The sequence below is a fragment of the Acinonyx jubatus genome, chromosome D3 (genome assembly GCF_027475565.1).
Source record: "Acinonyx jubatus isolate Ajub_Pintada_27869175 chromosome D3, VMU_Ajub_asm_v1.0, whole genome shotgun sequence".
Taxonomy (NCBI): domain Eukaryota; kingdom Metazoa; phylum Chordata; class Mammalia; order Carnivora; family Felidae; genus Acinonyx; species Acinonyx jubatus.
In genome coordinates this window covers 75,771,516-75,794,898 of record NC_069392.1, presented here as the reverse complement: position 1 = coordinate 75,794,898, position 23,383 = coordinate 75,771,516, and the positions used below count along the sequence as shown (strand labels likewise).

Below are 23,383 nucleotides of genomic sequence, written 5' to 3'. Positions count from 1 at the left end.
GCAGAGGAGGGTTCAAGAAAGCTCTTCTGGAGGCACCCGGGTGGCTCATTCTGTTAAGTGACTCTTGATTTGATTTTGGCTCAGGTCATGGTCTCATGGTTCACGGGAGGGAGCCCCCAGTCGGGCTCCGCGCTAATGGCATAGAGCCTGCTTGGGAGACTCTCTCCCTCTCTCTGCTCCTCTCTCCTGCTCTCTCTCTCTCTCCCTCAAAATAAATAAATAAACTTGAAGAAGAAGAAAAAGAAGAAGGAGGAGGAGGAGGAGAAAGCGTTTCTAGTAGGGAAACGTGTATCTCTTAAATAAACGGATTCTAATGCTAACTTGCCTTGGTACAGAGGAGCCCTGCAAGGGTCAGGAGATTTGTAGGAGCTGTTCTCGTGTCTTGGAACACATAGAGAAAAAATAATTGCAGCCCAAACACAGGACCCCATCTACTTTCACGACACAAGCAAAGAAGGGACAGTCTAGACGGAGTGGTTCCGGGAGTATTGCCTTTCTCTCCCTGCCTGAAAGGTCACCGTTAGAGAAAGCTCCCCCTAGGTCTGGAACACTGTTTCCATCTTCACGAGTGTCCTGTCGGAGGGCGAGTCCTTGTGATCGGGCTTCCCCCTTGATCAACAGCTGCATGGCAGACTTTAGCTGACCCAGTTCTTGGGAAAGACACCAGAAAAGCCTCAGGAAGAGGAAGGTGGCAGGATGTTGACAACACATTGCACGTAGCTCCCCAGAGCTGGCTCTGTTGTAAGTTGTGAGTCAACATGGTTTTCAAAGAAATTAGAACGAAAACGTCGCATCTTATGTGGTTCTTTGACAATCAAAACAAGAGCAAGACAAACCTCTCTCCTGTTTCAAATGTGATTTCCCTAAATGAAGGACATCTAAACATATGGCACAAAGCTTTAAAATCTGTTCATGTGTGAATGTCATGATAAATTTGGAACCGGTGAGTGTTACCAACCACCAGGCCGTGTCCTCTGGAAATGGAAGGGAATCTCCCGAATTCATCTTCTCCTCTTGCTGTGGAGCTGGCTAAATCTGTGTGTGGCGACCACTTTCCTCCCAGATTGGCCACGAAGTTTTGAGGAAAGAGCCCTACTTGCCAGGCTTAAGTATACTGAAGGGGAGGTTAAAAACGAGACAATGTGGGCAAAGTTCAATGCTGCAGAAAATCTGGTGCCTTTGGATGTTTGAATCCTACTTCCACCTACTATGTGACCTTGGCTGAGTCACTGGACCTCTCTAATGCTGTTTCCTCATCTATTACATGAGAATGCTCCTTCTCAGCTTATAAAACTGTTATGAGGAGAATATTGATAACATTGGCCAAATACCCCGTCATGGTAAAGGCTGAAGAAATGGGAATTATTAAATGACAAACAGGCCTCTACCTTCAGCCTAACCCATGTAATGGCAAGGATAAGGGAATATGAGCTTCTAGTTGAAGCCTCTAGAAAGGTTATAAGCCAACTACAAGGATGCAGTAAGCGACCTTCGGAGGGGAGAGTTAAAAATGCAGCCTGCCTTCATCAGTGAGCACACAAGTTCATTATCAAATTGTTCATTAATCTCTGCCACAGCTTTTCATTTGGAATTGAAATAAGAGCACGACCAGCCCTTTGGACATCGTGCTTACGTTTTTATTGTGAATGCTAACAGGTCGGGGGCTAGACGCTAATGGACAAATAGCCCAGGTGTAAAGAGCGTTCACTGGAAGACTCTTAATGGACAATTAATTATGCACAGCAAACAAGTTCAGAGCAGAAGATGCCACTCGAAAATTGTGAATTTAGTCCAGGTTGAAAGACACAGGAATGGTTAAGTGTTTTGCACACAGGAAATCTGGTTGGCGATCCAGTGGAATTGATGCGTGTAGAACACAGTCTCTTAAGGGTCTTGCTTTGCTTCTTTGAGAGAGGCTGTTGTTGTCTGTCAGTTCAGCTGGGGGTCCCTTCCGTCACGTTGAGAATCTGGAGCAGAGAGTCCACCAGCTTGAAAAATACGAGAAAGGGTTAAGCAAACATCGTTCGCGATACTCAAGTTCTAATGCTAGAAGCAAACGCATTCCCAACAAACAAACCATCAGCGTCACTCGGGAGCTTCGTAGAAAAGCAACTTCCTAGGCCTACGCCAGATCTACTGAATTGGAAACTCAGGGTGGAGCCCAGCGATCCGGGCTTTCCGAAATCCTCCAAATGATGCTGAGTACATTCACGCTGGAGAACCACAGCCGCCCCCCCCCCAAGAGAGAGAAACTCACTTCCTCTTTTTCTGGCGTCCCCTACCTCTTTCGGCTCTTTTTAATTTTGAAACACGTCTTTGTTCCCATAGAGCACCCTCTATATGCTGACATGAGAAAACGCTTTTCAAAAAGAGCTTATTACACTTGCCAAGATTCTCAGACAGTTCAGGCTCCCCAATGGTTAGACCAGCCATTTGTTTCTAATAAAGGAATTACTGATATTCTCAGACCAGTTATTACCTGCTCTGTGGCTCAACTGGTTTGACCAGGTGCTAATGAGGCCAGGGCCTGGGGTTCAATTCCCACACCGACCAATTAGTTTGGCTCTTCTCCATAAGCCCAGGCTGCACTATTAAGGGTTCACCAGCCTGCCTGACGATGCTACCATCCATCTCGCAATATGAGCCACGGGTCACAAAAGGGGCCAGGGGAGGGTGAGGGGAAGAATCCAGGAAGCCCCTGCATTGGCTCAAAATATTGAATCTGAGCTGTCTGGCTCAAGGGAATGGAAGTAAAGCTACAAGGAAAAGAGGAATTAGTAACCTAGGAAGATCAACGCCTGGAGGCGGGGGGGGGGGGTGTCCGTTATTGGGGCGGGAGGAGCTCTCTTTGAGGTGGGGGGTAACTTCACTCTGCTCCCTCAGAGCAACCGTCGGGGCAATCGGAGAATTTTTAGTTATTCTTCAGGACATGTTGCTGCTTCTCCTGTATCTGGAACTTCCCTTGGAGCGTTTCACATATTACAAAATAAAACCTTTCAATTCTCTATGTTGGTTTGATGGGGCAGTGGGAGTCATCCCTTAAAAGTGAGGGCAGACTTGCCTTCAAAAAGTTTCCTTCCTTTCTGTAACACCCTCTGCAATGCACTCACAGGCCCTTTCAGGTCCACCAAATAAGAGAAAAAAACTAAGGCTGCAGAGAACATTGCTGTAGGTCCGGCAACCCACAGGCCAGCTTCAACCTTCATTGAAACTCAAGACATTCCACAGCCACATCCAGGGCTATGGATCAGGGCCCTCGGGCTGACCTGAACATTGCTTCGTGTGCTAGAAACCATAGGGTAAACGTTCCATTAATTTTTTTTGAGATCGGGTACAGTTGAAAGATTAAGGTTGGGGCACCTGGGTGGCTCCGTCGGTTAACCGTCCAACTTCGGCTCAGGTCATGATCGCTCGGTTCATGAGTTCGAGCCTCAGGTTGGGCTCTGTGCTGACAGCTCAGAGCCTGGAGCCTGCTTCGGATTCTGGGTCTCCCTCTCTCTCTGCCCTTCCCCCGTTTTCTCTCTCTCTCTCGAGAATAAACATTAAAAAAAAAAAAAGATTAAGCTTAACCTTGAAAATGATTGGCCATAGTTACTAATGAAGTTCTGGAGCTTATTTGCCAGGATAGAGTGGTCTAGATTCAGTGCTCATTTACATAAATCTTTTCTGAACTAAGTAAATAACTTTGTCACCAAAACATAGGAAGATGCTCAGAGTTTCTGACTACAGCTCTGGGAGACTTGGCAAGAGGACTTGATGCTTTATTACCGAAATGGGTGAGGAGAGCATATGTGGATAGAATTTAATTTTAAGAAAAGTCCTTCAGTCCCTGAAAATTCCGGCTGCTACCTTCTGGCAATGCTTGGCTAAGTTATTAAACCTCTTTCTAACACTGAGCAATGTATGGATTTCTAATAGATCTATTCTCGTGGTACTCCCTCTTTGTGACTAAGATAACTGTAAGGTGTTTTCAATTTGCACATCCACATTCTTTCACGAAGATGGAATTTCCAAAGCAAGGAGGGTAAACAGACTCTTTTGGTCTAGGCAACAACGACTCCAGCCATGGACTTTTTTCATATCGCTGGGAAATGTATCCAAAAGAATGGCACCCACGTGTGCAATAGTTAATTATTCAACCTAAGGTGGAATGAAATGGAATGGGCTTTCTAAACTTGTAAAGAAGACCAAAACATAAAAAGATGTAGTAGGAAAGCGAGGCCTGATTATAAAAAAGATGATTTTTTCCCCTCCGGTCACATGAATGCTGATAAACATTGTCCCCCTGAAACACTCACTGTCTGTGACTGCCCACTCAACCCACCCTGTACTACGACCACTCAGAGATCTCTCTAGACCTATTCTTTCATAATTGGCTTCGCTGCTTACAGAATGTTCTTCTGAATATGGCAGGAAAATTTTGATCTTTAAGGACAGAGCTGAATTTTTTTTGAAAACCCTCCAAAGTTATGCAGGGCCGGGTTTGGAGGAACAAAGCAACTCAAAGGGATGTTGTAGTTTCGTTCAAAAATGAATGAGCCGGGGGGGCCCCTGGGTGGCTCTGTCGGTGAAGCGTCCGACTTCGGCTCGGGTCACGATCTCGCGGTTCGTGGGTTCGAGCCCCGCGTCGGTCTGTGTGCTGACAGCTCGGAGCCTGGAGCCTGCTTCGGATTCTGTGTCTCCCTCTCTCTCCCTGCCCCTCCCCCACTCACGCTCTGTCTCTCTCTCTCTCTCTCTCTCTCTCTCAAAAATAAATAAACATTAAAATCAAATTAAAACAAAACGCATGAGCTATGAGCGTACGTCCATTTCAGCGTCTGTGAAATTGCTTTGGAGGGTTTTGTGATGGCAATTGTCATTAGTCTTCAAAGGAGAAGGCACTGCTGTTGGACATCCAGCCACAGGAAGTCCATAAAGTCAGCTGACCAAGAAAAGGCCTCAGCCAGGGGCTGAGAAGTCAGTCACAAACCCCCCCAAGCCCTCGGGGCCATGTCACCCCCCCAACAAAGAAGGGAGCCGGTCGTGACACCTAGACCGCAGATGTGAGCGAGAGCATCACTCAGGACTTTGTGCGAAGTTGCTACTTATTTCTGTATCCGTTGATTTAATCCAGATTTTCTTTGTGAATGAAGGCTACTAGAGTCTTCCTCCCGAGGTCCTTCACGCTACTTCTGTAGCCTGCATCCTTCATATTTGAGGTCAGCGAGGACCAGCCGGTCCCCAGGAGACGTCTCACATGGCAGCATACCGTCCAAGGGACACAGCGCCGGCCCCTGCCCTGCTCTCGCCGCTGAAGAGCTATGTGCCTACTCTCTGTTTCCTCACCTTTAAAATGGAGAGAACAGTAGGATTTTCTCGAATCTTCCTCTGAAGGCTGCTGTGAGCATTCACAGAGAAAATGCGGGCAAACTGCTCGGGCCAGTACTTAGTTTAAGGTACAAGTTGCCCATCACTAGGATTGCAAGAATTTCAGTTTTATTATTTTTGCCGTTTATATAAATTTCACGGACACTTCTTCAAGGGTGATGAGAATCACCTCATTTGCCGTTGCCTTGCTTCCTCTCTTTGCATCTTCTTCTCCTTTCCATCCCATTTCCTGTCTTTGTATCTAAGCAACGCCAATTTGGTATGATTGTTTTCGCTTCCCTTCTACAAGAGTGCCACTTTGCGTAAAAGGTCGCAAACCAGAATGCTCTCTTCTAAAAGCCTGTGTGAAGCGCCCCTCCCACTAGTGCTCACCCAAAACAAACATAGGAATTGACTCAAATAATTTCTGGCCTCACCATCAAAATATTCTGGGAGGGCCCGGCGGGCTGAAAAAACAAATCTCATCAGGGCACAATCGCTATTAAACACAGTAATTAATAAAACTCCTAAACTGGAGTATGGAACCAATACCCTTTTTTTTTTTAATTTTTTTTCAACGTTTTTTATTTATTTTTGGGACAGAGAGAGACAGAGCATGAACGGGGGAGGGGCAGAGAGAGAGGGAGACACAGAATCGGAAGCAGGCTCCAGGCTCTGAGCCATCTGCCCAGAGCCCGACGCGGGGCTCGAACTCCCAGACCGCGAGATCGTGACATGGCTGAAGTCGGACACTTAACCGACTGCGCCACCCAGGCGCCCCAGGAACCGAGACCCTTTTGAGATGCAAGGAGGAAACATCGCCTATTCTGATGGAAAGAACACAGAAGTGTCTGCTCGTTTCTCAGCGTGTATGGATGTCTGCCTAATTAAGTGGCTGCGAAGGCCTGCATCTAAACAATTTTATTCTTCTCTGCTCACACCTAACCTCCTTGTGACTCTCCCCAAACACCCCCACCCACCCCACTTCCCCAGCACATTGTACCTTTACGTTTTGAACCTACAACTTTAAAGGCGCTGCCATCCTGGGAATCCCAAGGGGACTGGCGGATGGCCAGGAACTCCCTTTGAGGTGGCTGATAGCTTCCGGTCCCCTTTCCTTCCATGAGGCTGAGCAAATTCCTTGCAGCTTCTTCCCAAAGAATATACTGCAGCTGCTGCTTCAGACTCCCCCCTTCATAAACATACGGGGACTCTCCCGTGCTCTTTTTCCCCATCAGGTGCCCTGTAAAAAGAAACACAAAAACAGAATGCCACTGACTGAGCCCAGGGGAACGAAGAAACCAGAAATTTCAAAGGACCCCCCTCTAGGTTAGTACTGCTTCCTCCCAGGTGCAGAATAAACAGCATTTTATTATCAGAAGTTAGTTTTGGCAAACGTCTGGCGTCTTCTGTTCCCTGTTCGAAATGTGTGATCAGCTGGACAAAATTTAAAACTGCAACTCAGGGGACCTTGGTTTGGTCCCAGCACCTCGGCTAACCGGCTAGGTCACCTCTGCCAAGTTACTGAGCATCCCCGGGGCTCAATTTCCTCAACTATCGAATGAACAGGTGGGACTAGATGAGGCCTGAGGAACCTTCCATATCTAAAATGCCACTGCCGATTCTGTGTGCACCGAATCCTGTTCCCACCCGCGTGACGGAGGTTCAACATCTTCCTCAGTCAGTTGTGGACTGCTACCGAAAAGAAAAGCCTTGATGCTTTCTCTCATGTGATGAAACAAGATGTTGCTCTCCTCTTATCTCTAACACAATTGCACCAAAGGAAGTTTTCATTTCAACTTTCTTAGAATTTGGGCTGAGATTGAATCCAAGAAAGGTCGCTCAGAAATTCTCATTTGTTGGGTATGTGATGAAAAAAAGGATTCGAAACAGGTTCCGAGCAACACGTAGCAGCCCCGTACGTGCAGATTTTTCTCTGGGATGTCTACAAGACTCCGTGAAAGTCTACCGATGGCTCCAGGGATGCGTTCCCGCCACATAAATGAATAAAGGTTGCTGTGCAGGAGGCCAGGCCACTAAAAATGTGGCAATTCATGTAGGCAAGTGGGGATAGCCATAGCGTCAGATGTGGGTATGGAATCCAAGGTCTGCTTTGCTTGCTAACACCTTAGCCCCGTGCTAATAATACTCACATTATCTGACTTTCGTCAGTGCTCCCCTACCCCCATCTCTCTGCAGTTGGAACTTATCAGACTCTTAAACTCCTGAGACTAGGAGACCAACGATGCCTTTGACTGAAAGGTTGCAAGGAAAGCTCTTTGCGGTTCCGATGCTGCCCGGCCTTAGAAGCATTTAAGGTAAACGGCGTGGGAATAATATGTAACAGACCCCAGTCAGTGAACCTGACGACGAGAGCCCTGTCCGCCAACAGCGACGGCCTTGCTGTGACTTTACGGCAGGCGGGTGTTTCCAGGACGTTTCGCTCGATCTACCCCACAATAAGTTGGACGAAAACGAGACTTGTCAAAGGTCACCCACGCGTAAGCGAAGACCCTAGGATTAAAATCAGCTCACAGTCTAGACTCTACCACATGACTCTGCTTCGAAGCGTCTTTGAACTTCCTGAAAATACAAGGCAGGAAGAAATCAGTCTGGGGTCTGGAGAGAAGGGTAAGGCCTACAAAAGGCTGATGTTAGAACGAGGAACCGGGGATCGTATATCGGTCGATCGTGACTCCTTAGGTGACTCGGAGACGTTAATTCGGTGGGTATCGGGGAGCCTTCACAAGGGGTTTTACTGAACTGCCGTCTGAACACTTGCCAACCCACTTGGGACATGCCACCCCACAAAGTTGGGACGTGCTCCCGACCGAACGAGTGGAATCCTGAAGGCCTGGCACCTCACCTATCTGCTTGGTCACCGGGGGGGGGGGGGGGGGCCCGGGTAGCCACGAAATAACCTTGCTCTTAGCCCTAACAGTGATTACGGGGCACAACTGCTCAGGAAGCAGCGAAGCATTTGGCTTTATTTATAAGGAGGAAATTGAATCACGATAATGGGAAGTCAGGATTAGAACCTGACGCTCCAGTGATGACCTCGGTCCCTCTTGCTCTCCCTCATTGCTCTCATCAGGATGCTAGACCTGAGAAAGGTGTTACTGCCAATGAAGCGAGGGGGGGGGGGTGGGGGGAGCAACGGAGATGTTTTTACAAATAGGAACTACGTTGTTGTCATGCCCGAATAATTTGGTGGACTGTTCTGAAACGGGAAGATAAAGCAATCCTCCCTTCTGTGGCTGATTGAACATAGGACCTTGTGACAGTGTGCATATTTGCACGTTTGGTGGGTGGTGTTCAGACTCCTACCCCCAGATCCACGGTCTGCTTATGAGGGCCAGAAGTGCACCATCCACAACGTCCCAGGGAAGCACACACTCCTTGGGTCCTATTTCACTTTGGAGCTGGCAACTACCAACGAAATAACCGTCTCCATGGCAACGTGGATATGGATGACCCGTCCACGTCTATTTCTCCCATCACCGTTTGTTACGTGTCCATATCATAGTAATAGAGACCTCAGCATAGACAAAAAAGACAGGCCCTTGAAAACAATAAAACCTTGCCCAGAAGTAAAAAAAAGAAACCAAAACACAACTTTTGTCCCTTATAATCGCTCAAAAATACCACTAAAATAGCAGGTTTGAAACATAAAGCAATTTTCCTGAGCTCCAAATCTGACGATCACCTCAACTTAGGAAAATATCCAGTAAGACATAAAGTGTTGAGCACTTCTAAGAGCTGGGTTTTTTCTGGAGTGATCCTTAAACTATATCTCACAGTTTCTGGGGGCAGCCCTACAATGCAGGGCAGCACCTGCAGCTGAACCCCGGTGTTTCCGAACGCAGCCTGCCAGGACACGCTTGGGCATCAAAGTTAGAGCCACTGCCAGGAGCATTTCATGGGAGCGGAGGGGAGAGTTACCAGCGTCGGTGTGGACCTCTATTTTCATCGCACAAACAAAACATTTCCATAAACATCAAGCCACATAAGAATTTAAGTTTTCCATCTGCTAACTTGCTTTCCGTTGCCACACCGTGCCTCTCTCAGCTGCAAGAAGCAATTCCCTTAACAAACCTGCAAATTGGTGCTGACAGCTTCCTCATGGACAGCAATATGTAGCTTTCGTTTGATATAATTAACATGAAACTGCAAATCTTCAGGGATTGAGGAGGACAGACATTTACTTATGGTAGTGGAGGGCTAAATTTAAAACCTAACAACACCATTCATGCTTATGAGTGCTCAGATTCCCACGGAGAGCATGTCTGTCCAAAGCAAACTTTCTCTCAATCCCAATGTTATTTTAGACCCAACTGTGATTTTCTACTTCACCTCCCTCTGTCTCTTGTTCTAATCAGCTCTGCGCAGCCAGCCAAGAGAGAAAAAGAGTGCATTCGAGAACAAATAGGAAAATAAGAAAATTTGGGGTGGCCGCTGGTCGGTGTGTTCTAGGAAAGTCCAAGCACCATCAGGAAGGAAGGGTGTTTAAATGCCAGACACCCTAAGTCCCGGGGGGTGGGGGGGACAGATGTGCTGTGGGACTACAGCCGTGGAGGTTGGCTTGCATCAGAAACGACCTGACTCTAGCTTCCCAAATAACTCTCTTGTTCTGCTTTTAGCCTGCAAGGGTTACCTAATAATAAGCCTTTTTTTAGTACAAAAATATGGAGGAGCAAAAGGAGATTGGAAATCTGAGGGCGCACTGGCTGATGGCTGGACTGGACGGTGGCCACTCCCTCTAAATTCCCAGAAGCCCCTTTCAAGTATCAATTCTAGGCTTGGCTTCTGTAATGCCTTGCAAATATCCTTCTCTCTTCAAGGGTAGGGGTTTTTCACCTTCACCCATCCCGGCCTCTCCTCTCCATGCCTGCTGGGTTCCGGGTGTCCCTCCGAGATCACAAACACCTTCACCTCGGGCCTGCCCAAACTTGGCAGACAGTTCTTGTAGCGACGATGGAAACTAACTACCCCGTTGCACATCCCCCCCCCCACCCCCCGCCGAGCTCTGGATTTCTCTGCCGGCACACCCAGCCGTGGAGCTGAGGGCGGCACACCCAGCCGTGGAGCTGAGGGCGTGACAGTTCCAGCCTCACCTCTTCCCAGAAATCCGTCCTGGTCCTCACACCATCTGTGAACCGCCCGATACTTGGATTAGCAAGTGTCTTTCCAACACACCCTCCCACACTCTGAGTAGATGGCTAGAGAAATAGGGAAACACACACCACCACCGCCACCCCTTAAACCTCTTCGGGATGGACCAGCTTCCCGGGAAGTGTTGGGGCTGTCGGAGGTGGCCCTATGGGGAGGTGTCTGAGGAAGCTGGACGCTACGTATGGGCCAGACGGAGCCTGTGGTTGGCGCGGCGGAGACCCCCGGGGCGACGCTGGGCCAGCGCGAGGCTGCGGGATCGCTACCCTCCGGCCGGTTGCGGGGAAAGCTGTGGGTGCGCGCCCCGCCGCCCGCCCCCCGGACGTCGCCGGCCCCACCGCCGCGCCCGGTCCTTGCCGCCGGGGTTCGGGGCCGGGACAGCGCACCTCCTGGCCCGGACTCGGAGGCCGGGACGAGTGGGCAGCGGGAAGGAGGAAGGAGCTAGGGGGCAGGGCGAGGTGGCAGGTCTGGGGAGGCGGAGGACAGCGGGGTCTCGGGGGACGGAGAGGCCGGGATCGGCGCGGGGAGCGGGCGCCGCGAGCCTTCGAGAAGGGAGGGAGGGAGGGCCGGCCAAAAGGGCAGGGGAGAGGAAGCGGCCGCCGCGACAGGAGGACCGAGGGAACTGGAGAGAGCCACGGACACGCGGCGGCGTTCCAGCCCCGCGCGCTGAGCAGCCAGGGACCCCAGGACGCGCTCCCACACCTGTGGCTTCGCTCGGCTCCGGCGCGCAGCCCGCGTCCCGCTCCCGGCGGCCGGGGTCCCCAGGGCCCCGGGACGCGCTCGGGGACCCAGCTCCCCACGTCGTTCAAGGACAGGCTGCGACGGCGCGGGTCAAAGGAGGCGTGGGGTCGGCGCGGAGGGAAGGCTGGACTGTTGGGGCGCCGCGCGCCGGCCCGGGTCCCCGCGGGGGAGCGGGAACAGAGCGGGAAAGGACCACCCGCCCGGCCTGAGGCCGCTCGGGGACGTCTTCCCGGGACGCGAAAGGCGGTGGGGGGCGGGAGGGGGGGTGCCGGGCTGGAAAGGTCGGGGCAGACCCTCCCCCCCCCCGTCCCCGCCGCCCAAAGCCGGCGCCCCAGAAACGCCGAGGGCTTGGGGAGACGGGGCCCGGGCGGCCGCGGTCCCGCCGAGGGCTGCGGCGCGCGGGACACTCACCCACGGCCCAGTGGTTGCCGCGCGGGTACATCTTGTCCAGCGCGGTGCCCGTGCCCGCCGGCAGCGGGGCGGCGGGGCCCCGGGGCGCCTGGCAGAGGACCAGCGCCAGCAGGACGAGGGGGAGCTGGCGGCGGCGCATGGTGCGGGCGGGGAGGCTGGAGTGCGCGCTCGGCACGGAGCGGCGGCCGAGGACCCGGACTCGCAGAGCGTCGCCGCAGCCGCCGCCGCCGCCGGGCCCCGACTTTATACGGCGGCGCGGGCGGGGGCGGGGCGGGGGGCTCCCGCGCCGCGGCCCCGAGCGCTCTGACGTCTCCGCGCCGCGAGCCGAGCCGGGGCGATGGGGGCAGCCGTCTCCAGGGACCATCCGTCTTCCCGCCGAGGGGGAGGGCAAGGCTGTGTCCACCCTGCCCCTCGCCGCCTCCCCCGCCCCCCGGAGTCGCGTCCGCCCGGCCCACGCGGGATTCATTCTGCCCACCCTCGACGCCTCCGCTCCGACACGATTTCCCGAACTCCTCCCTGGCGCCACCTGGGGGTGGGGGTGGGGGTGGGGAGGGGTCTGCCGTGGTAGCTGCCTTCGGATCCTGCGAGGGGGGAGCCGCGACCCCAGGCCGGATCGCAGGGGTGGGGCGGGGAGGAGGGGGTAAGCCCCCGGAGGATGGACGCTTCCGGGCTGGGCTTTACTGGGGGGGGGGGGGTGGCTCCAGGAGAGCGAGGGACTTCTGATTCTCACGCCTTTCCCCCTCCGTGGCCCAGCTCCCTCGTGGCGGCCCCCGTCCAAGGACCCTCGTCTCCCTCTTACGGACCCCCCTTCTCACCACCGCCACCAGCAATAGCCTTACCCCGCCTGGGGTTTCAGAGCCGCCCTTGCCCGCTTGTATGATGAACTTGCAGGACGAGCGGGGACGGGTAGGTTGTGGGAACCCAGCTAACAGTAATGTTAGTATGCACCTGGCCCCTCTCATAAGCATACTGCTTTCGTGAAGAAGCTGCTTTTATGCCGAGGTCCCTAGTCTGCGTCCACCAGAAAGCTCGAGCTGTCCCTAACCCGCGAGGCACACACCTCTCCAGAGTAGCTCAACTCCCCTCTGCTCCTTGTGTTCTCGGCTGTGAAGAATGGTTAAGGGCGGGACTCCCGTCCCGATGCCCTGGACACAGAGGGGGCGAACGCCCTAGCAATGCCACAAGAAACAGAAGCTGGTAGGATGCTGCTCCACGTTCGGGCTGCCAGAGCTGGGGGCTCGTTTGCGTGCTCCTGCACGAAGTGCGGGTGTTCCTCGCTGGCCTCTGGCGTGGGCTCTGATGAAGTCGAAATCCCACATTTTCCTCCACTGGTGATTCGCTGTATTTGTGCGGTTCTTAGAGGGCTTCACGTGCACGTGGCACCACTGACTATCCTTGGGCTTGGGCGAGTATTTCCATGCCCGTGTCTGGCTATGAGATTTAAAAAAAATGCTAATTTTACGATCGCAGTGACCAGCCAAGGAAAGACAGTACCACCATCCTGAGAGAATGACCCAGTGAAAATCTGGAGGAAAAGTCCACGCGTGGTCTTGGCCTGGACTCCCGTCTCTCCTGGGTCCCCAGTCTCTTCATCCCATCAGTAAGCAGAGGTACGACCGTCAGGTGGTCATCCATAGGCTGGCTACCTCCCACTTGGCCGTGACCTTTACTATAAACACAGGAACTTGGCTTTGTCCGCCTGTGTTCCTGAAGAGAACCTGAATCATAGTGGTGTCCGATGCGTACTTGGTTCACGAACGACTAACCTAAGAACTGTTCCGGTCTAAACGCCCTTGACAACCCTGGGTCTTTGGTGGGGGAGCGTGAAACTTTCATCTTTCCAGATTAGGTTGTAGAAAAATGTCCCTTTCTTAGTTTAATCAAGCTTATTTTCAGATCTTTACAGTTTTTTTTAATGTTTATTTATTTTTGAGAGACACAGAGACAGACTGCGAGTGGGTTAGGGACAGAGAGAGAGAGGGAGACGCAGAATCCGAAGCAGGCTCCAGGCTCCGAGCTGTCAGCCCAGAGCCCGATGATGCGGGGCTCAGACTCACGAGCTGTGAGGTCGTGACCTGAGCCGAAGTCGGACGCTCAACCCACCGAGCCACGCAGGCACTCCTATTTTGAGATCTTTAAATGATGCTTTTCTCCCATGAGATCATGGAAAAATGCTGTAGATACATGAACGTGTAGGGACAATTGTACCGAAAGTGCGACTCTTCTACTTCAGGCCAACTACTGTTTCTTGTGTCGTTTGCAGGCCAGGAAGTACCTGGGTGCCCCCATTCACTTCCGGCCTACCTCTAAGCATCCCAGCGCACAGGCCGTCTACACCCGGTCTTGGGCCTGGACTCGTGAGTTGCTTTGCCCTTATGAGTGATAAGGGCAGCGACCGTGTCCGTCCTGCTCAGGGCTGTGTCCACAGTGTCTGGCCCACTCCTGGGCGCAAGAACAGATCCAACAGATCCAGTTAGAGAAGGAAACCATAGCATGTTTGGTTCAGCGAGGATCGTGAATGCGACCTAACATCCTGGCTGAGTACCTTCTCCGATGCCTTTTAAAATCCTCACCACAGCCCTGCCAGGTAGCGATGGTCAACTCTGCCGACTTAGGGAAAAGCTAAAATGCTACGAGAACGACATCTCACTGCGCAATGCCACATTGATAAGACGGGTCTGTTTCTCTTTTTCGTTATAGCCCGGAGCGGGTGTTCTTGGTTGGGAAGCCGCTCCGTTCCACATGGATGTTCGGGAACCCGGGTGCGTTCCATCTTGTACCTGTACCATTCCCCGGTGTGGCGCTGCTCACAGGGCTGTTCTGCGAGGAGCCGGCACCAAGATGTAAATCAATGCACTGCTTCCTTCATCGAGAACATCTTACCACGGGGGAAAAATGTCAGCTGAGCTGAACAGTATGTTAGTGATGGAATTGCATTGCGTTCCGGCACGAGCTCTCTATTGTGCTGTAGATGAGTAACAAACGAGTCAAGGATGAGCCGCTGGGGCTTCATTAGTACCGGCCTAGTGTACTCTCCTTGACTCCGTGGCCTGGGCTGCAAGGCGGCAGGAAGGGGAAAGTGAGGAGGCATGGCCCTCTCCCGATACGCCAGCCCACACGCAGCGATTCCCTCTTCCTGTCCTATTTCATCGGCAAAAATGCAGCCCCAGGGTCGCGGGGAAGCGTAACAGAGACTGGGAGTTGTGACGGTCAGCTGCTTGGCCCGGATGGCACCTCGGTGGACAGCCGCCAGAACCAGCCTAGTGGACCTCAGGTGTGAGGAGAGCCTTGCAAATTGTATTTAATAAAGTAAAACAAAATCCTACAAGGCTGGCAAAAAGGGGAATGTCTCCATGGACAGGAAAGACTGGACCTGTCGCCCAGCTCCTCTGCCCCAAGGATCTAGATCCCTTAGGGAATCTCTTACTATCTACTATGATCAGCACCCTGGAGGCTCAATGGGGTGCGATACTCTCACTCATCACTGGGGCCCAAATTAGGAACATTCAATCTAATCTTTGCAAAGGGATCTTCCCATGTAGCTACTTGCACGGAAGTTTTGGGCAACAAAACAGGCACAGCGTTTCAGTGGCATTAACTTTTCACGTGTGTGCCGGTGGCCCAGGGCAGCTCCGTTGATCCCACGTCGGCCCTGCTGGTCTTGGCTCCTGGCCAAGGTTTGATTTAATTCTTTTCCGCGTTTCTCTCACCCTCTGAAACCAGTGGGCTAGCCAGAGTATATTCTTCCGGCAGTGGCAGAGACAGCATACAAGCTCTCTTAATGCCTAGACTTAGAACTCACACAGTCATCTGTCTACCCGGCATGCCATGGGCCAGAGCAAGTCCCAGGGCCATGCCCAATGTCTAGATGCAGGGAGGCCCTGTTCCCCATGAGGCAGCGGTGTGAGTGTGGATGTAAAGAGGGGGACCAGGGCTGCCCGGGTGGCTCAGTCGGTTAAGCCTCCAACTGTCGGTTTCGGCTCGGGTCACGATCTCATGGTTTGTGAGTTCAAGCCCTGGCATTCCTGTGGGAGATGGGCAGGGCCACACCCCTGGGTGCTCTTCTCTCCACCCCCAGCTGGCATTTTCCAAGGAATTCCATGGCTGTTTTCCACCACAGTGGGCTCTCTACTCCACAGGGGGTGAAACATACGTCTAGGTTTCACATACGTCTAGGGAGCTAGGACTAACCCCAATCCTAGAGCCGCTGCCCATGAAGTACTCCCTCCTCGCCACTTCTGTTGCATTCTCCATGCTGTGGACTGACATTCCTGCCCACTCATGGGTCACCATTCCCATGCAGCTTCCACCCGCTACAAGAGAGTTATCCGCCACCACCCCCGACCCCGACCCAGCACCTGCTACAGGGGACAACTTTTCACATGGCCTCCTGTCTTCCACCTCTGCTAGAAACTGACTCCACCTCTCAGTTTCCTGATTCCCCGTTTCCAAGAGAGAAATGTGATCAACTTGGCTCATTATTTGACCCAGCCACACCGCTTCTAGAGGAGTGTGTCCAGAATGTCCAGGCAACTCCTGTCAGGGGCTAGGAACACACGGGGACATCGGTGGCAGGGTCTGCGTGGAGCAGGGCAGTGTTCCCTGAAAAGAAAGGAAGATTAACACCCAGCGTGTCATACACCATGACCCTTGTCCCCAGGTCCTCAGGTCCACGTTGTCTTGTGCCTAATATTCCATGATTTGTATTTTTCCTTTTAGCTTAGTGACTCCCAGATATTTCACCGCCATGGGCATTTTTTCTTAATTTCTCCCATCGAATTCAGATTTCGAAGCAGATCACATTGTCAAGATTTCCCATTTTCACTCATCGAGGGCCATAGGAACTGTCCATCAGAATTTCTAACCATGTTGATTGACATAAGCAGTATTACCACACAGAATCAACGAAATTCCAGCTTAAATCGGTGCAACGTTAGTTAGTTAATCTTTTCAGCTTCGTCAAGAGTCAAGGTGTGTTTTTAGGGCGACTTTTTGAAATACGGAAACAGGTCCCATCTCTTTCATTGCCCCTCCCCCCCACTGTCCAGGTTGGGAGTCTCTTCTTAAGGGGTAGGGGCTACGTTTGCCGTAACGGGTCACGTACATATTGGTGTCTGTGGCAGGCTTTGAGGGCAGATCTTGCTGTGGTGAGATGCCCCAGGATTTCCAGGCCCAGGGCCGAACGACGGAAGAAGGCTGAGAGGCGAGATGGCCAGCAACAGGGCAGTTGTGTGCCCAGTGCACGTGGTTTCTCATTCAGCCTCAGCCACACAGGAGCCACTATGTGACCTCGGGCCAGCCACCTAGCGTTCTTCATCTGTAAACTGAGTTCTTGTTAAGGGGGTCAAATGAGGTCATGTGTATCTATCGACGGGCAGCTGCTGATTTATTTTAATCATGGAGAAATACAATTAGGGCAAGCTAATTTTTATCTTACGTCGTGAGCTTCAAGGAAGCAGTAACTTCCTTGTTCAGGGCCTCACCCGATCTCCCGTGCTATTTAGATCCCCTGAGGGGGCACGTAATCATAGAAGTGATAGCTGCCACTTAGTGGACACCTCTGAGGGACCAGGCGTTGTGCCTGGTTGTGTGTACCTTCACTCGTGTGGCCTTCACAGCTGTCCTGTGACACAGATGTCACTTACCCCGTCTTACAAATGAGGAAAGTGAGGGCCAGCAGAATGAAAGGACTTGTCCAATGACCAGATGGTAATTAGCAGAGCCAAGAGTCGACTTCAGATCCATCTGATTCCCAAGCTCTAAGTGTGCTAAGTCTGGTAAAAATGGATTTCTTTGTAGTTCCAGAACTTTTCTGGGCTTTGACAAATTTCATCACCCAGAAGGCATAAACAGCATCCTAAAAATAATTTTAGAAGAGACGCTGGGGATAGTTTTGAGAGGCCTTTGGGTGAAATCTCACCGCAGACTCCTCTGTTTGCTTGTCAGCTACCCGCCCTCCCTCCGCACACCCCGCCTCTAGAGTTTTGCACATCGCCTTCCAACTTACGCGGGGAAGTAGGCAGAAGCGGTGGGAGCATACACACTTGCTTTCTGGAGAGGCTCGGAGTTTTGGCTACAGCAGGGACGGCCGGAGTCTCAAAAATCTAGCCCACCACGTCTGAAACCGAAAATATGTTTCTGAGATTTTTCTACTTGAACATACATACTACTGGGCGATCCTCCTTGAAATCCAGATATTCCTGGCATTTCACTGGTTACCTTCCGCGGTCTTCCGGGCCCCCGGACAGATGGGGCCCTTACCCCAGACTCCAGACTGACAGTTTATTTGCTCCAGGGTTTCTCAACCTTGGCACTCTTCAGACTCGGGGCCGGATAACTCTTTGTTGTGTGGGCCGACCTGGGCCTGGTAAGATGCCCATGAGATGCGAGTGCCATCCCTCGGTTGTGACAACCAAGGTACCTGTAGACATTGCAAATAGGCCCATCACAGGCGATAATCATCGCCAGCTGAGAACCTCGGGTCTAACTTAACTGCTCCCTCACCTGGTGCGCCTCGTGTTCCCACTTGAACACCTCCAATGCTGGAGAACTCACGCGATCTCCTCTTGGGACAACACTGACGTTGGAAAACTCTTCCTTATCGTGAGGGTTTCCGGCTCCGCCCCCCCATCACGTGGTCCTATTCTGCCCTGCCCAGTCCTTCCGACACACCCTTGCGCGCTTCCCAAGCTCATCAGGCCTGCCCTAACTCTTCCCTACGCGGGATATTCCCTGTGCCATCCGTACGCCCCAAATGCAACGGTTGCTCCTCCCCTCCCCAATCCTCACGGACCTGGACAACCTCCAGTGTGACTGTGTCCCCTTTAAACGTAAGAAAGCGCCAGACAGAGGTGCTGCTGAGGGTAACCACGAAGGAATCACTTGCTTAGATCAGCCCCAGAGGGAGCTGAGCATCGGTCAAGGGATGTGGCGGGCAGGAGGCACTCTTTTCCAGAACTTTCCATAGATATATGCTTACGTCACTTGGCCTCCTAGGGAAATGAAAGCCAGGGTATGAGATGCTGCCCGTTTCGGGCCAACTCTGGCTGCAAGGCTGGGGGGCTTCAGACGTTACCCCCCCACACACCGCAGACCGTGTAGAGGTGAACACTGAGGCTGTAGGAGGGAAAGTTCTGAGCCTGAGCAACTCCGGCTCTTTCTTCTAAGCATCTATCCGCAGAGGCTATGCTCCCCACCCTCTCTCCTGGGATATTTGCAAGGACAACAATAAAAAAGACCGCGAATGTGAAAGCGCTTTCTAGACAATGTGAGAAGCTGACCGCATCAACGTAGAGCAGAGTTCTCTCCGAACTATCATCCCCCCCCGCCATTCCCCTCTCCCCCACCAGCTGGCTTCTCCTGGTCATAGTCTTTCAACTCTAGCCAGGCAAAGTTGCAACTGAGTTTAGTAGTGAGTTCCTAAGAAAAATATTATTCGGGACAGTCTCTGAAATGCTATTAGCTTCATCTGATTTGACTTATCAAATCAAGGTACATCTATCTGTCTCTCTTATGCTCCTTCTCAACGGCGCCTAGCTCTGTGGCACCCAGGTATTCAGACCAATACATCACAGTATGATGGGAACAAGGGTGCCTGGTGGGTCAAGTGCGCACACGGAGCCTACCCGCACGGGCTCTTGGGAACGCCGGCGAAGGAGTGGGGCCTGGCGCAGAACCATGTCTTGTGGCTTGCATGGCGTTTCTGGAAGCCTGCTGACCACAGTGATGAGGAGAATAACATCAACTCAAATGAATTAGGTGGAAGCTACTTAAAATGATTGATCACAGCACCTAACATTATCATAGCGTGAGGGTCCTTTCTGCCAAAATCAGAATTCTAATTCAAGTTTAAACTAGTGTTGGTCCTCTTCAGGTTCAAATTGGGGCCACTTTGGTCATCACCTAAGACAAAGGAGGGGACACTACGTAGGTATCCAGAGACAAAGAAAAGTGCTCCGGAAGTCAGGAGGCTTAACTCTGCGTGACCCTCTTGTAGACATGGTATTTCCGATAAAGCGAGCATTGCTTTGTATTGATATCTCATTTAACTCTTATTAACAAGTAGATGGTTTTATTTTTCCCTTTCCTCGGGAGGGAGAGCCTTAGAAAATGCAGACAAGCGTCCATGGTCGAGCAGCTGGCATTAGAACCCTGGATATGGTACAGGCCCTTCCTGTTAAAACACAACTCTTCGTTGCTGACCCTGGTGCAGCAAGCTGTACGTTAAGGTTCCAGAGCTTTACCTAATTTCACACCTAATTTCTACCTGTCTGCATTAGTCATGGTTCTCCAGAGGGATGAACCAACAGGATATGTATATATATATGAATATATACAGATTCTCTATTATCTATCTATCTATCTATCATCTATCTATCCATCTATAGATTTTAAAGAATTAGCTCAAGCAGTACTGGAGGCTTAAAAGTCCCAAATCTGGGGCACCTGGGTGGCTCAGTCTGTTGAGCGTCCGACTTCGGCTCAGGTCATGATCTCACGGTCCGTGAGTTCGAGCCCCGCGTCGGGCTCTGTGCTGACCGCTTGCTTCAGATTCTGGGTCTCCTTCTCACTCTGCCCCTCCCCCGCTCATGCTTTGTCTCACTCTGTTTCTCAAAACTAAATAAATGTAAAAAAATTTTTTTTAATAAAATTTTTAAAAAGTCCCAAATCTGATGGCCTCGGCCAGCAGGCTAGAGACTCAGGGCAGAGTTGCAGGGTCCAAAGGCCGACTGCAGGTAGAATTCCTTTGGCTGAAGGGAGATCAGTCCTTTTCTACTAAGGCCTTCAACTGATTAGCTAAGACCCATCCGTATTATGGAGAGTCATCTGTTTTGCTTTAAAGTCTACTGATTTGAAAATGGAGATTTTTTTTTAATATAAACCAACTTTTTAAAAATATAAACCAACTTTTTTTTAACTTTTAGAGAGAGAGAGAGAGCACATGAGTGGGGGAAGGGGGCAGAGGGAGACAGAATATCTTAAGCAGTCTCCATGCTCAGCAAGAACCCAGAGGCAGGGCTCAATCCCAAGACGCTAGGACCATGACCTGAGCCGAAATCAAGAGTCGGACCCTCAACAAACTGAGCCACCCAGGCGCCCCTAGACCAACTTTACTGACGTATCATTGACATATTAAAAGGCACCTGTTTTAAGGATACACTTTGTTGACTTTTGACAAGTGTGTATGACCACCCCGATCAAGAACTTTTCTGTCCCCTCCGAGCGTACCCCCAGCATCAGTAAATCACTGTTGCAGTTTCTGTTACCACAGATCAGTTTGTCTTCTCTAGAATTTCGTATCACTGGCATTCTACAGTCGATAATCTTTTGCATCTGGTATCTTTCATTTACCGTAATGCTTTTGAGATTTAGACGCACGGTTGCATGTATCGGATGTTCGTCTCTCCTGATAAATAGTCTTTCATTTGTGGCTGTCTTTCCATTTGTTTCCTTATTCCTCAGCTGACGGATATTTGGATTGTTTCCAACGGGGCGGGGTGGGGGGTTGTTTTGTTTTGTTTTGCTCTGTTCTTTGTTTGGTTTTTTTAACTATAATTAACAAAGCTGCTATGAACACTTATATCTTTGTGTAGCAGGCATATGTTCTCATGTCTCTGGGGTAAGTACCTGGGAGTGGAATTTGTTGGTCGTATGGTAACTAGGTAAGCATGTGTTTAAGGTTCTAAAAAACCGCCCACCATCATCTCCTGGCACAGAAGCCAATCCTCCCCATTTAAGTGATCCATCAAGTTATTCCTCTATGTTTGGAGGGCCTCTAATTCTACTTTATTTACTGCCCAGAAATAAATGCCTGCCAGACCTTTATTCCCGTGAACATTCAGACTTCTTCATGGATGTTTGCCCCTGCAAAGGGATGGCTTTCCAGAAGCCATTTCTACAGATTTGTAATTTAAGTTCCTTCGAAAAACTCTACTGGAAGTGAACTATTGTGAACAGGCACGTCTTAGCGGCCTACTGACTCCCATTTTAGCTACAGCACGTCAGCTACTCAGATCAAGGCACTGCAGGAATCCGGTTGTTTGGCTGAAGGGAAGAGAGGAGACGAGGAGGCTGTTGTAGATCCATTGAGTTGCTTCCCAATGGCCATTTCCTTCTGTCTTGCTATCCCCAGCCTCCCGTGATGGAGCGTGGCTGCTTCAACTCAATCATGGCAGTCCTGCTTCCTACTTTCCTAGTCTCTCCGGGGGCAGGAGTGGCTGTGTAACCTATTTTGGCCACTGGGACTTACGTGGAAGTCAGCTTATGGCTGTAGGAAGTCTTCTGCCATCATGAGAAAGGGAATGGATACGGATAGCACCAACCTTCCACCTTCTTCTTGCCTCGTTCCACCCAGTTCTACCAGCCATCTTGCAACCATGGCAGGAAGGCCCGGAAAGACACAGAGATGTCAGCCCCGACATTGCTGAAATGGGACATCATCGCTAGCATCTGTCCACCTCCATTTCCTTGTCACATGTGACAAATAAACCCTTATCTGTTTAAGCCACTGTTAATAAGGTTTTTCCGACCGCCAAACAAATCCCTCGGCAATACAGCCAGATTCTGAAAAACGACATAGGAGCATATCAAAGGCAAATGTCATGTCTCTTTGACCACAGCCAACAAATAGAATTTACCTACAACTAGGATCGCATTCTTTTCTCAAATTTACTGGGAATCTTCTAGGTTTTCTCACTGATTTCCTCCTGGTGCAGTTTGTTCCCCAAGGAATATGGGTTGTTAATCCCTTCCTCCCCATTTACATGTGACTTTGGCCAAAACACTTATCTGCTCAGCATCTGTTTGTTCTTTTGTAAGCGTTGTTGTGAGCATTAAAAAAACAAAAACAGGGGCGCCTGGGTGGCTCAGTGGGTTAAGCGTTGACTTCAGCTCAGGTCATGATCTCACGGTCCGTGAGTTCGAGCCCCGCGTCGGGCTCTGGGCTGATGGCTCAGAGCCTGGAGCCTGCTTCAGATTCTGTGTCTCCCTCTCTCTCTGCCCCTCCCCCATTCATGCTCTGTCTCTCTCTGTCTCAGAAATAAATAAACGTTAAAAAAAAAATAAAAAAAAACCAACAAAATTCTTAAAAAAAAAAAGAAAAAACAAAAACAAAAACAAAAACAAGCCAACTAAAAAAAAAACCCGACTTAAGCATTTTATTTTATTTTATTTTATTTTATGAAGCTTAATTAACATGCAGTGTTACAGGTGTACAACAGGTTCAGGGGTACAATGTAATGATTGAACAATTCTATACATTTCTCCGTGCTCATCAAGATAAGTGTCCTCTACGACTTAAGCATTTTGAAGTGCTTTTTAGATTATTCAGCTATCAGGAAAAGAGAAATCTTTTCCGTTATGCCAATCTTTAGCTTCCTGTCTCGTATGTTCTCTCGAGTGCTCTTTTCTTCAGTATGCCTGTGTTAAAGCACGTGTCAAAGTAGCAAATAGATGTTCACCAGCCTTTGTTACAGATTTTTGTAAAGCTAAATCAAGCTCTTCCAACGGAGGCTGGGCTATCTGTAGGGACTCAGGAGGTGGTGGTATTGATGATGGCAATGATGGAGACAGAATGATGGTTTGAAAGCACCGGATCCCCTTGTAGCCAGATGAGGGTCTGGACCTCACCAGAGTTTCATTTGCCTTTAGGAAAACTGTGCACCCCTGAGTGTGGATTGCGGGGACAGCAGGTTTGTATCTGCCGTTCCCACGTCCT

At 50.8% G+C, this 23,383-nt stretch overlaps 1 protein-coding gene across 4 annotated transcripts; it reads right to left on the bottom strand.

The window, feature by feature from the left end:
• Window positions 1-1,621: 1,621 nt before the first annotated feature.
• GRP (gastrin releasing peptide) lies at window positions 1,622-11,917 on the bottom strand. 4 transcript variants are annotated; one of them, XM_027069082.2, is made up of 3 exons: window positions 11,668-11,916; window positions 6,350-6,589; window positions 1,622-1,988 (listed from the first exon to the last, which is right to left on the bottom strand). In XM_027069082.2, the coding sequence occupies exons 1-3, from the start codon at window positions 11,804-11,806 to the stop codon at window positions 1,930-1,932; spliced, it is 438 nt and encodes a 145-aa protein (XP_026924883.1). In that variant the 5' UTR covers window positions 11,807-11,916; the 3' UTR covers window positions 1,622-1,929. The 4 variants fall into 4 exon arrangements, with proteins under 4 accessions (XP_026924883.1, XP_053061748.1, XP_026924884.1 ...); XM_053205773.1 differs by having other exon boundaries at window positions 1,622-1,967; XM_027069083.2 differs by having other exon boundaries at window positions 6,369-6,589.
• Between the last annotated feature and the right edge of the window lie 11,466 nt (window positions 11,918-23,383).

Excerpts from the sequence above, each read along its gene's own strand:
- GRP (XM_027069081.2), bottom strand. The coding sequence starts at position 11,806 with ATGCGCCGCCGCCAGCTCCCCCTCGTCCTGCTGGCGCTGGTCCTCTGC. Across the intron at positions 6,590-11,667 it reads CGGCAACCACTGGGCCGTGG|GGCACCTGATGGGGAAAAAG; the intron begins GTGAGTGTCCCG and ends TTCTTTTTACAG. Across the intron at positions 5,453-6,349 it reads TGTAGGTTCAAAACGTAAAG|TGATGGGCAACTTGTACCTT; the intron begins GTACAATGTGCT and ends TTGCAATCCTAG.